General features: G+C 38.7%; 1 protein-coding gene and 1 pseudogene across 1 annotated transcript; one reads left to right on the top strand and one right to left on the bottom strand.

The window, feature by feature from the left end:
* Positions 1 to 5,439: 5,439 nt before the first annotated feature.
* LOC133046204 (olfactory receptor 4C45-like) overlaps positions 5,440 to 12,649 on the top strand; it is a 57,600-nt pseudogene continuing 50,390 nt past the window's right edge.
* Positions 10,369 to 11,277, bottom strand: LOC133046134 (olfactory receptor 4C3). Its single transcript, XM_061129078.1, has one exon. The coding sequence runs from the start codon at positions 11,275 to 11,277 to the stop codon at positions 10,369 to 10,371; it is 909 nt and encodes a 302-aa protein (XP_060985061.1).

The raw sequence follows: 12,649 nt of genomic DNA, 5'->3' as shown, positions 1-12,649 counted from the left end.
TCATTGTGAAAGTTGAGAAATCATCAAAAAATTTCAGAATAAAGCTGATTTGAATGTTTGAAATTATGCCTAATATATCCATATTCTGTGTTGTTGACCATGCAAGTGAGTATATGCCAATTCATGTTTTTAATTATTAAGTTTGTCCTAAACCGCAGAGCATGGAAGCACCACATTTCTCTTCCCAACTTGTGTTTGAGATGGAGCCTTCCTCAGTCTGGGGTACTTCGAGTTTATCATGAGCAAAATCTCCTTATTGAAATATTACTAACCTGGTCCTCCAACTCTCCACATCAGAGTACTGATCACAACAGTTATTGATGATTCACCTGCACCTGATGTATACTGACAGTGATATCAGAAAGAATCTATAATTTGATGATACTTTTAGAAGACAGGGAATACAATTAAGATTGATTGAACTAAAGTCATGGAAATGTATAAGCATGATTGTATACTAACTGTAATGTGGTGTGAAATTCTGAAACAAATGTCCAGTGTGCACATGTGACCACACACACTTGCACCCACATACACATACACTCCAACGTGGTGTATGGTTTATCAAGCATCAATCTGGTATTAGCACACACTGCTCCACTGCTCAGACACTCAGTCGTGTCTGACACTTGCAACCCTGTGAACTATAGCCAGCCAATATCCTCTTTCATGGGATTATCCAGGTGAGAATATTGGAGTGGGGTGCCATTTTCTCCTTCAGGGGATCTTCCCCACCCAGGGATTGAACTGGCGTCTCTTACATCTCCAGCATTGGCAGGCAGGTTCTTTATCACTGAGCCACCAGAGAGACCCCAATTCTTATCATTCAGTTTAGTTCAATTTTTCAGTCCTGTTCAACTCTTTGTGACCCCATAGACTGCAGCATGCCAGGCTTCCCTGGGAGTTCCCATACCAACTCCCAGAGTTTGCTCAAATTAGGGTCCGAGTTGGCGATGCCATCCAACTATCTCATACTGATTTCAGCATACTGATTCTCAGCAGGTTGAGATATTTAGCTACTTTAAGAAGACTCATGTTTCCAGGAAAATAGTAGACTGCTGGTGAGTGGGATCATTTTTATTTGATCAAAACTTAGATAAACACAGGCATTTCCTGAGTATAGGGGAATAAAGGGTAGGCAGGAATATTTTACCAGATGAGATTTTAATTTACAAGGACATTGCTTAAGACAGGGCATCGGTTCTTCCTCCTTCCCTCAAGTGAATAGGTACAAAGTCATTTAATAGAATCTTTCACTGACACTCACAAAACTTTTTTCTTTCTTCTTTTCTTTTTTTTTTTTTTTTTAACATTGATTCATCCCTTTAGACTGCAGAAGGATGGGTAGTCTTTAACTAGAAAGATTTCTCCAAATTGAAGGAAAGCAAAACCCAGAAGTATATATAATGTGTAAAGCAAGGGGAATGAGTAATTTAACTTCTTACGCATGATACTGTCTACAGCACAGGCAGGAGTGGGGGTAAACGAGCAAGTGGGGGTAAAAGAGAAGTTGGGCAAGTCTCCAGCTACAGCCAAGTCAATGTCTCCCCATTCTACTTCAGCTTACTTTCCATTAATTTGTGTTACTATTGGAAACACAAGAGAAAATGTAGAAAACCTCATTGCATAGCAGAAGATTTAACTCAAATATGGACTCAAGTATGGACTATACATACAGAGATTTCAGGAAATCCTATTCATGGGTTACACAAGGGCCATTGTATCTATGTGGGACCCTGCTGAAAATTGTCAGAGATGTACTCAGGTTGAACTAGAAAAATCAATGTCTGCTAAATGTTCCAATTCAATAGAAACAAAATAAATTAAATTTTAGGTAATTAAATTATTATTTTCATGTAATAACTTGGGTATCTAGTACCTAAAGGGTTTCCCTGGTGGCTCAGAGGGTACAGAATCTGTCTGCCATGCAGGAGATCCAGGTTCAATCCCTGGGTTGGGAAGATCCCCTGGAGAAGGAAATGGCGACCTACTCCAGTATTCTTACCTGGAAAATCCCATGAATGGAGGAGCCTGGTAGGTTACAGTCCATGGGGTTGCAAAGAGCCGGACACGACTGTATGATTTCACTTTCACTTTAACCTAGTGTTCACATGCTCACAATAGCTTAATTTTTTTTAAATGGGCAAAGGCCTTGAATATTTATTTCTACAAAAGAGACATACATATGAATAACAAGTATATGAAAAGATGTTTAACAACATTAACCATCAGGGAAATGCAAATCAAAACCACAGTGAGATATCCCCTCACTGTTAGAATGTCCATTATATAAAACAAAAGGGTTGGCAAAGATGTGGAGAAATGGGGACTTTTGTCTTACTGTCAATGGGAATATAAATTGGTACAGACCCTTTGGAAAGTAGGAGGGGGTTTCCTCAAAAAATCAAAGTTAGAAGTACCATATGTCTTGTAATCCCACTTTTGGGTATTTATTCAAAACAATTTAAATTAGGATCTCAAGGAAGTATTTGCACTATTAAGTTTATTTCAGCATTGTTCAATCCCTGGGCTGGAAAGATCCCCTGGAGAAAGGAAAAGCTGCCCACTCCAGTAATCTGGCCTGGAAAATTGCATGGACTGTATAGTCCATGGGGTCGCAAAGAGTTGGACACAACTGAGCAAATTTCACTTTCACTTTTGAGCTTCCCTGATAGATCAGTTGGTAAAGAATCCACCTGCAATGCAGGAGACCCCAGTTCGATTCCTGGGTCAGGAAGATCTGCTAGTGAAGGGATCAGCTACTCACTCCAGTATTCTTGGGCTTCCCTGGTGACTCAGCTGGTAAAGAATCTGCCTGCAATGAGGGAAACCTGGGTTTGATCCCAGGGTTGGGAAGATCCCCTGGAGAAGGGAAAGGCTGCCCACTCCAGTATTCTGACCTGGAGAATTCCATTTACTATACAGTCCATGGGGTCACAAAGAGTCAGACATGACTGAACAACTTTCACTTTTCTCTATCAGCATTATTCACTACAGCCAGGACGTGGAAACAACCTAGATGTCCATCAGTAGATGAATGGATTTTCTAATGTGGTGTATACTTACGTGGAAAATCATTCAGGCTTTAAAAAGAAGGAAATCCTGCCATTTGTAACAACATGGATGAATACTTATGTCATTATTTTAAGTAAAATAAGTCACTGATAGAAGGACAAATACTGCATAATTCCACTTATTTAATTGTATAAAATAATAAAACTCTTAGAGGCAAAGAGAACAAAATTATGGTGTCTAGGGGCTGGGGGAAGGCAGGAATGAGAAACAATTATTTAATGGATGTGGAGTTTCAATCTGAGAAGATGTAAAAGTTATGAAGATGTTTACATGACAATATATTAATAAATGTCTTAAATGCCACTGAACTGTGCACTTAAAATGCTAAATTTCATGTTATGTGTATTGTATGACAATAAAAGAATCAAGGGGAAGGGACAGATTTTGAGTGAGGTTGGCAGCAAACAGGAGCAAAGTTGTTAACTGTTGTGGAGAGAGCTGAGTGCATGGCTTCCTCTCTGTTCTGAACTTCAGGAATGCATTCATTTGGTTTAAAGGTGAAGGTTGATAACAAAGAAAGGTGATTCTGTGCAGGGTCCCAGCGGGATCTTCATCACCTCAGATGCTGTGGGACAGATGACAGTAGCGGAGCCTCCTTTCTGTAGTGTTTCTATTCTCTACCTCTGTATTTCTTCATACATGAGTGACTAGCTGGGTGTGATTTTCTCACTGGCTACTCTGTGAAGGCCTAGGACTTACTGTAAATTCCCATGATTCTCTCTCTTTGTAGGGAGAATACCGCAGAAACCATGAGAATCTGTCACCTAGGTACTCATCCCAGAGGAAGTTTATATGCTTATGACTTTTAAATTGCTCAGTGTTTAGGAACTGGGAATCCTATCATCTAAGTCTCCTCAATGAGTCACTCATAAAAACATCACAATATCGCAGGATAAGCTGGCACATAACTTTGAAGACTGTCATTTGCATTCTCAGAGCAACCATAGCCTTTTGAACATTCATATTTTCAGAGAGAAATTTATTCTCTGAACTCTGACCTATGCCTAAAATCACCCCCTATATCTTCTGCCAGGGTCACCAATGCCAAAATGAGGAACAAAGCCCTGTCACCAAACTTTGCACTTACCTTACCAAGTCTCAGCCTTAACTATAGCCAAAGGCATGTGTTTAACCTAAGCTCAACTGCATTTCTGGCCTCTAATTGTTGTTTGTGGAATCCAGATAGGAGCAAAGGAAAGTCAGTAAGGATTCCAACAGGGCCAAGTACTAATCCTCTGAGGACTTGACAGGTCAACGCACTACCAAACCCTGCACTTTGTGAAAATCTATTTAAGCACTTCTCTAGAGTCAATGAAGAAAGAGTTGTAAAGAAGGACCCTGAAGTAAATAATAGCCACAGAGCCATGCGTTAGCAAGCCGAAGATCTGTTTGAGACTCACTGCTCCCAAAGACTCTTTGGCAGAATTGATTTGAGAAAACCATGTCCAATCAAATAGATTTGATTTCCTTATACATTCTATAATTCCATGTACTAGTTCTTCCTGACTTGAAGAATTTTTCATAATACATTTTTGAAGATGGATTTATAACCTCACAAGAAGCCAAGAAAATGAGTCTAGTCAAAATTAAATCCTAGAACTACCACTTTCTTAACTAGCAGTTCATTTTCTGAGTAAATCAAAAAAATGAGAGAGCTGTCTAGAGACAGAAGAACTTCAATGTTCCTCTTGATAGTTTACATAGTTTATCTGCAGCTGTGGGGCAAATGCTGGTGGGAAGAAAGCAATGGCTGCTTAATTTAAAAACGGAGGAATCTACAATTAACTAATCCTGGTTAGTGACAGCTAGTTCTTTTTCTGAGACTTAAGAAGGTTAACTTAATTTAGTCAATTTCATTTCACTGAGATAATTTTTGTAGTTAGATTCTGTGAATTGAAGGTTAAACTTTCTAAGAATGAATTTGGACATAATGATAAGAAGATATTAATAAACACTATAATGTTCCTAAAGGGCTTCCCTGGTGACTCAGTGGTAAAAGAATCCACCTGCCAATGCAGGAGACATGGATTCGATCCCAGATTTGGGAAGATCCCTGGTAGAAGAAAATGACAACACATTGCACTATTCTGGCCTGGAAAATCCCATGGACAGAGGAATCTGGCAGGCTATAGATAATGGGGTCACAAAACAGTTGGACATGGCTTACAGACTAAACAACAACAATGTTCCTTAAAAGATGTTGTTGAAAAGTACAATTTGCTTTACAAAGCTGTAGTTAGCACTTATGTATCACTAAGTAGGTTGATTCTGTATATATGATGAAATATTTTATGTTAAATTTGAGACAGTCATTCAGAAAAGCTGTGATCTTTTCAGAAGGACCAAGGTGAATTGATGGAAAGGATGAGCAACATAACAGAATTCATCCTACTGGGTCTGACCCAGAATCCAGGAGTGCAAGAGCTCTTAATTTCTTTTTGTTTGTTTGTTTCTGATCACCTACTTGATCACATTGGCAGGTAACCAGCTCATCTCAGTCACCATCTTTACCAGCCCAGCCCTCGATTCTCCCATGTACATTTTTCTGTCTTATTTGTCCATGATAGATGGTTTCTACTCTTCCTCCATAGCACCCAAGTTCATCTTTGACTTGATCTCTGGAAAGAACACCATTTCCTTCAGTGACTGCATCACTCAGGTCTTTGCTGAACATTTCTTTGCTGGAGCCGAGATTGTCTTGTTGATTGGCATGGCCTATGACCGCTATATAGCCATCTGTAAGCCCCGGCACTACATGACTGTCAAAAACCAACCTGAGCGTGCTTTCCTGGTTGGAATGGCTGGGGCTTTAGGGTTTCTCCATGGAGGGATCCAGATTAAGAGCTTTGACTCAAAAAGTCTTAATTTCTCTTCTTGTCTATAGCATTAATCAGCCTTGTCAATGTTAGCAAGTTGTTTCACCTCTCTATATTTTTCATCTGTAAAAGGGAACTAACATTATGCACTTGCTTAAATTGTGAGGATTAAGTGACTTAATTGGTAAAATGAGTCTGCTGAAAATCTAAAATTGCTCAGACATTGTAGCCTTCAGAGATGCCACCAGAGCATAAGGGATGCTGGGGATAGTGGTTCCTGATGGAGGAGCCCAGAAAACACTACTGTTATTCACTAACCACAACCACAGGGAGACCAAACGTCCATCCCAGCCTCACTTCACTGCAAAATGTGTCATGTCAGCCAGTGTGCCGGTCTCTGAATATTGAGAGCTAGTCCCTCACTGACTCTCTATTCTGGGATTAAAATGCCCTTAAATATCTCTACAGTGACATGTGGGAGAGCTGGTGGGATCAGTTGTGAGATGCTTGAGCAGCACTTATTTCAGAAATTCTCACTGATGGTGTATTCTGTCCTGACCCTGTCCTCTGGAAGAAAGAGGAGAAGGGACAACTCAGTTCCAGAGACCAAAAGGCCAGAGCTTGTGATTTCTGAGGAAGAGCTCAGAAACTTGTTTTCATGAGATTTCTCAACCAAGGATTTGAATATCAGGTGATGCTGGCTTTGCATTTCTCATGTTCTTAGGGCTTTATTATCAAGTTAGATCTCACTGTATATATAAAGGTTTTAAAAAATAGATATTTTACTTCACCATAACCTCCTATGAGTGATCATTTTGTAAATATATGTAAGCAACTGTGTGTTTAAAAAAAAATCACATTTATCTTTTAAACATCTAGTTGTAGTCCCCAAGAAAGCTGGGATGAAATAGGATGATGTAAAAGCAAAGATAACAGTGATGATAATGATAGCTGTTTACTGAGCCCTTTCTGTGAATAAAGTCTTCATCTAAACACTCACTCATTTTATATGTTTTGGAGAAAACAAATTTGTGACCTTAAGTTATGTCCTTCTTTAATTTATCTCAAACTGTGGAACTTACATTTCTTCATTTGAACATAATTGTGAACCTATGTTAAGAATGGTATGAATATAAATAAGTCAATGTTAGTGCAAAAAATTATGACAGCTTTTCTTACTTGTGTTTTCACCCTGTGCAAAGTGTTTTATATTCATTTTATTTAATTTTCACTATAGCCCAATAATTACAGTCATATTAATATTTCCATTTCATAAATTAGGAAACAAAGTGTCAGAGAGGTTAATTATATTGCTAGAGATAAGTTATCTAAAGTTTGGCTGAACAAGAATTTAAATCTAAGCCTATGTGACCCACAGCCTTAGTGCTTTACCAAAACCATTTTGTATCCCCCTAATATAAACAGCCAATAAACTAAATTTCTCATGTTTCCCTTGAATCTTTAGAATTCTCTTCTCGAAACATTTTGGCCTTCGTGTGTTAACCGATTGTAAAGTGGGCTTTCTCTCACAGACCTGAAATGCATGAGTCTGAGAAGAACCAGCTAGGGACTGGGTGGCAATTACAAAAATGTTTGATTCCCATGTAATAGGAAATTCCTTTGAAATTATTTTATTATCCATCTGCATTAGTTTATACATAACAATTGGCTTATATTTCAATACTTTCCATTGTTAATATTTTTTAATTAGCAAATAGATTTGATATGAATATGTATTCATTCTGCTGTTGTCCATTAAAATATATACAAATAAATAAAATAATACTCTGCTTGAGGTAGGGGAGTTCAAGAGAGATGGTAAACTTTTTATTAAGTAGCTGAGCAATAGCCATGTAACCATGACCAGTGGAATAATAATGCCAGATATAGTTTTTGTTTTTTTATTTTTATTCCACAAGTATATTTTTGACAATTCACTAGACTCCTATCACCTGTCAGATACAATGCTCTTCATAGTCAATCTCCTTTCATAAGGTCATAAGGATTAATTGCCCTGCTTTTCAATTTTTTTAATTAAAAATTTTAATTAATTAAAAAAAAATTAAAAGTTAAATGTAATTAAAAATTAAAATTTAAAAAATATTTATTTTGGCAAAAGAGGAGAGCGAAAAACTTGGCTTAAAACTCAACATTCAGAAAACTAAGATCATGGCATATGGTCCCATCACTTCATGGCAAATAGATGGGGAAACAATGGAAACAGTGACAGACTTTATTTTGGGGGGCTCCAAATTCACTGCAGATGGTGAGTGTAGCCATGAAATTAAAAGACACTTGCTCCTTGGGAGAAAAGCTATGCCCAACCTAGACAGCAATTTTTCAAAGCAGAGACATTACTTTGCCAACAAAGGGCCGTCTAGTCAAAACTATGGTTTTCTAGTAGTCATGTATGGATGTGAGAGTTGGGCTGCAAAAAAAGCTCAGCACCAAAGAATTGATGCTTTTGAACTGTGGTGTTGGAGAAGACCCTTGAGGGTCCCTTGGAGTGCAAGGAGATCCAACCAGTCCATCCTAAAGGAGATCATCCCTGGGTGTTCATTGGAAGGACTGATGCTGAAGCTGAAGCTCCAATACTTTGGCCACCTGATGGGAAGAGCTGACTCATTGGAAAAGACCCTGATGCTGGGAAAGATTGAAGGCAGGAGGAGAAGGGTACAACAGAGGATGAGACTGTTGGATGGCATCACCGACACGATGGACATGAATTTGTGTAAGCGCCGGGAGTTGGTGATGGGCAAGGAAGCTTGGTGTGCTGCAATCCATGGAGTCACAAAGAGTTGTACACGACTGAGGGACTGAGCCAAACTGAACTGGGTCTTGCTTCTTGCACATGGTCTTCTCTAGTCCTGGCCTGTGGGCACTAGAGCCCTACGGCTCAGTAGTCATGGTTTGTGGGCTTTGTTGTGGTACGTGGGATCTTAGTTTCCTGACCAGGGATTGAATCTGGGCCCCCTGCATTAGGAACATGGAGTCTTAGCTGCTGGACCCCCAGGGATGTCCCTAAACTGCCCATTATTGGATTCGCAAACTGAGAATCAGAAATATTTGTTTGCCTAAGATGCCTTGTAAACTAAACAAAGAAATAATTTAGTCCCAGATAACTTTTAGAATGATGGAAGCTCAACCAAGCGTGTAGAAGTAGCTGAAGGAATAAGTGTAAGAGAAGAAAAAGATGATGATTAGAAGGCTATTTACCAAATTGTTGATGGTAATTACCTCTAGGTAGTGGGCTTATAAGTGGATTTACACACACACACACACACACACACACACACACGTGTGTGTGTGTGTGTTGCCAGTCTTATTTTCTAAATTCTGAAAGAGATATGTGTTTAGGAGGAAAGATATTTTACATTATCTGGAAGATAACACTTCCTCTGTAAACAGATTAGCAATAATTAATAAATCATCTAGAAAACTTCTGGTGGTGTTTACTCATGTGTTTATTCCAGCATGTTGAAATTTTTCAAAAATGAGCAGTACTCATAAGATGATTGAGATGCTGTTAATCATAACTTGAACAACAGTCCCTTTGGCTATTTGCTATTTTAACTCTAATAAAAATAAAAGCGTTTTTTGAATTTCAACTAAAGTAAGTATTCTTTTTTGGAAAGCTTCCTGAGATTTAACTATGGGAAGATGGCTTGGCTACTTTTAGTAACCCTCCCAATGATTTCATATTTTGTAGTTAATTAGAAAATTAGCTCAATTATATTTTTTTTAATCTAACAGTAGAAATGAATTTTTAAAGGCTCAAAATCTGCTATACTTAGCTATTATTAACTACATCATCAAAATGTGGCAAAGTTAAGAAAGACAATATTTTGCCTAAGAATTGTGCAACTATTATTTTTGTTATGAATAGAAGTTCAGGTAAAGCAATAACTATCTCTTGAACTTAATGGTTCTTGGAGACTTGCTCAAGTTTGTGCCACGAAGCAGTATGGGAAATAAGACTCAAACTCAGGTTGATCTGTCTCCAGAACTGAGATCTTACCCTCTTCTCTATTGTTGTAGTAGCTGCTGATGCCATAAACTGTGATGAGATGGAAGAGAAGCCAGACTTCTATGCACACAGACTACTGTATGTGGCTATGTGTGAAATTATTTTGGTATGACAGATAAAAAATAACTGATTCTGAGTTTTGTTTCAAGCAGTTCAAAGCTGGATAATTTTAATGAATCAATCAACCACATCAATAGTTATGGTTTCTTCATTTCTAAAGTTGGGTAATAATCATTCATATGATATATATTTCATATAGTTGTTTTATTATCAAAATATGCAATTCATATGAAAGACTAAGCAAATCAGTAAAGTCCATGAAGATGAAAGAATCGATAAGATGGATTAAGATGTATATGGCAGTAAGGAACAGGTTTTGGTTCGTTCCTCTTTCCAAAATAAAGTCATTTTTATTTCCTACTTTCCAACTTATTAGCTATCCGCAAGTTCTTACTGTGTGAATAACTTTGTCAAGGCATTCTTTACCTCTTCATTTCTCAGAGTGTAAATGAGTGGATTCAACATAGGAGTCAGGATACCATAAAACACTGCCATGTTTTTGTCTATAGATAAAGTAGATGATGGGCGCATGTAAGTAAACATACAGGGCATGAAGAACAAGGCAACAACCGTGAAGTGGGCCCCACAGGTGGAGAGGGCTCTGCGCCTCCCCTCTGCACTGTGGGACCTCAAGGAGCGCAGGATGACGAGGTAGGAGGCAGCCAGCAGGAGGAAGTTCAGCAGGCAGATCATGCCACTGTTGGCCACCACCAGCAGGCCAATGACATAGGTGTTGGTGCAGGCAAGTTGCAGCAAGGGGTACAAGTCACAGACAAAATGATTGATCACGTTAGGCCCACAGAAGGGCAACTGCAGGACCAGCAGGAGCTGAACCAGGGAATGCAGGAAGCCCCCCAGCCAAGCCAGCCCCACCAGCAGGGCACAGAGATGCCTGGTCATGACAGTTGTGTAATGCAGGGGCTTGCAGATGGCCACATAGCGGTCATAGGCCATCACTGTGAGCAGGATGATCTCAGCACCTCCAAAAAAATGAGCTCCAAAGAGCTGAGCCATGCAACCCTCATAGGAGATGGCTCTCCCCTCATGCAAGGAGTCAGCTATGAGTCTAGGGGCCATAGAAGAAGAATAACAGGTATCAATAAAGGACAGGTTGGCCAGGAAAAAATACATAGGGGAAACCAACGTGGGACTATAGGTGATGGTGATCACGATGAGAATATTGCCACAAACTGTGATCCCATATATGGTCAAAAAGGCCACAAAGAGAACTCTTTGTACTGCTGAGTTCTGTGAGAGTCCCAGCATGAAAAATTCTGTGATATTGTGTGGTATTTCCATAGAGTCCAAGGACACTGAGGATGCAAGTCCAGTATTACCTATAAAGTCAAGAGAGAAACAAAATGTTACAAGATTTCCTGCAGCCAAACCCACTTCTCTTTATTTTTCTTAACCCTTTCTGTTCCAAAATTTGTGTACCAATTCATCCTGTTAACCACAAATTGTAAACAAGTCTGTTAACTTTAGCATCACTGGGTAACAGATGTCTAAGTTTTTACTTGAAAATAATTATTTAATTATCTAGAATTTACTTTGTTTCTACTGAAATGGAGCATTTGGCAGACATTAATTTTCTAATTCAACCAAAGAATATCTCTGACAATTTTCAGCAGGGTTCCACATAGATACAAAGGCTCTCAAGAAATCCGTGAATTAGGATCTTCTGAAATCTCTGCATGCATAGTTCATACCCTTTGGATTAACCCTTTCTTCTTCTTTGCAATGAGGTTTGCTACATTTTCTGTTGTGTTTCCAGTGGTAACACAAATTGATGCAAAGCAAACTGAAGTAGAGTAGGGAGACATTGACTTGGGTGCAGCTGGAGACTTGCCCAAGGGGTCTGTTTCTCTCTTTGTTCATTTACTCCTACTTCTGCCTGTGCTGCGGGCAGTATCATGTATAAGAAGTTAAATTACTCTTCCCCCTTGCTTTACACATTATATGTATGTCTGGGCTTTACTTTCCCTGGACCTGGTGAAATCCTTCTAGTTAAAGGCTTCCAGTCCTTCTACAGTCTACAGGGATGAGTCAAAGTTAAAAAAAAAAAAAAAAGTGACCAGCAGTGAAAAATTTTGTTAAATGATTATCTGCCTATTCACTATATAAAGGAAGCTACAGGATGAGGAAGAAGGGATGGCCTGTATTAACCAATGTCCTTGTAAATTAGAATCTTATCCAACAAAATATTCCTACTCATGGTTTATTCTCCTAATTATATTAAGGAAATGGCTGTGCTTGTCTGAGTTTTGATTAAACAAGCAAATAAACAAAAAACTGTCACTCATCCCACCCACCGGCAGTTTATTATTTTCTGGAGACATAAATCTTCTTAAAGTAACTAAATCTTCTACCTTGCTGAGGATTTGATGCTCAGCATGATATGAATGAAAGGAGAATCATTGAGTGTCAAAGGAAGAGATACACAAATATAAGAAGTGCTGGAGAGAAGATTCTTGTATTGATCAGGAAGCTGCACAATTTCTTTCCAAGCATGGTTACAAAGGCAAATACAGTTTCTGCAGGAAATAAATCATTACCTTTTCAGAGGAGAACATTATGGCCAAGAGCACAATGGCGGTAATAAATGTCACTTGAGTAACACTCAGTCTTTGCAAGCACTGTTCTAACTGCTTTAAATATATAAGCCCATTTA

The sequence above is a fragment of the Dama dama genome, chromosome 24 (genome assembly GCF_033118175.1).
Source record: "Dama dama isolate Ldn47 chromosome 24, ASM3311817v1, whole genome shotgun sequence".
In the NCBI taxonomy this organism is placed as follows: domain Eukaryota; kingdom Metazoa; phylum Chordata; class Mammalia; order Artiodactyla; family Cervidae; genus Dama; species Dama dama.
Note: the sequence above shows the minus strand (reverse complement) of the source record. Positions and strands in the feature narration are given on the sequence as shown.

Excerpts from the sequence above, each read along its gene's own strand:
- LOC133046134 (XM_061129078.1), bottom strand. The coding sequence starts at position 11,277 with ATGGAAATACCACACAATATCACAGAATTTTTCATGCTGGGACTCTCA.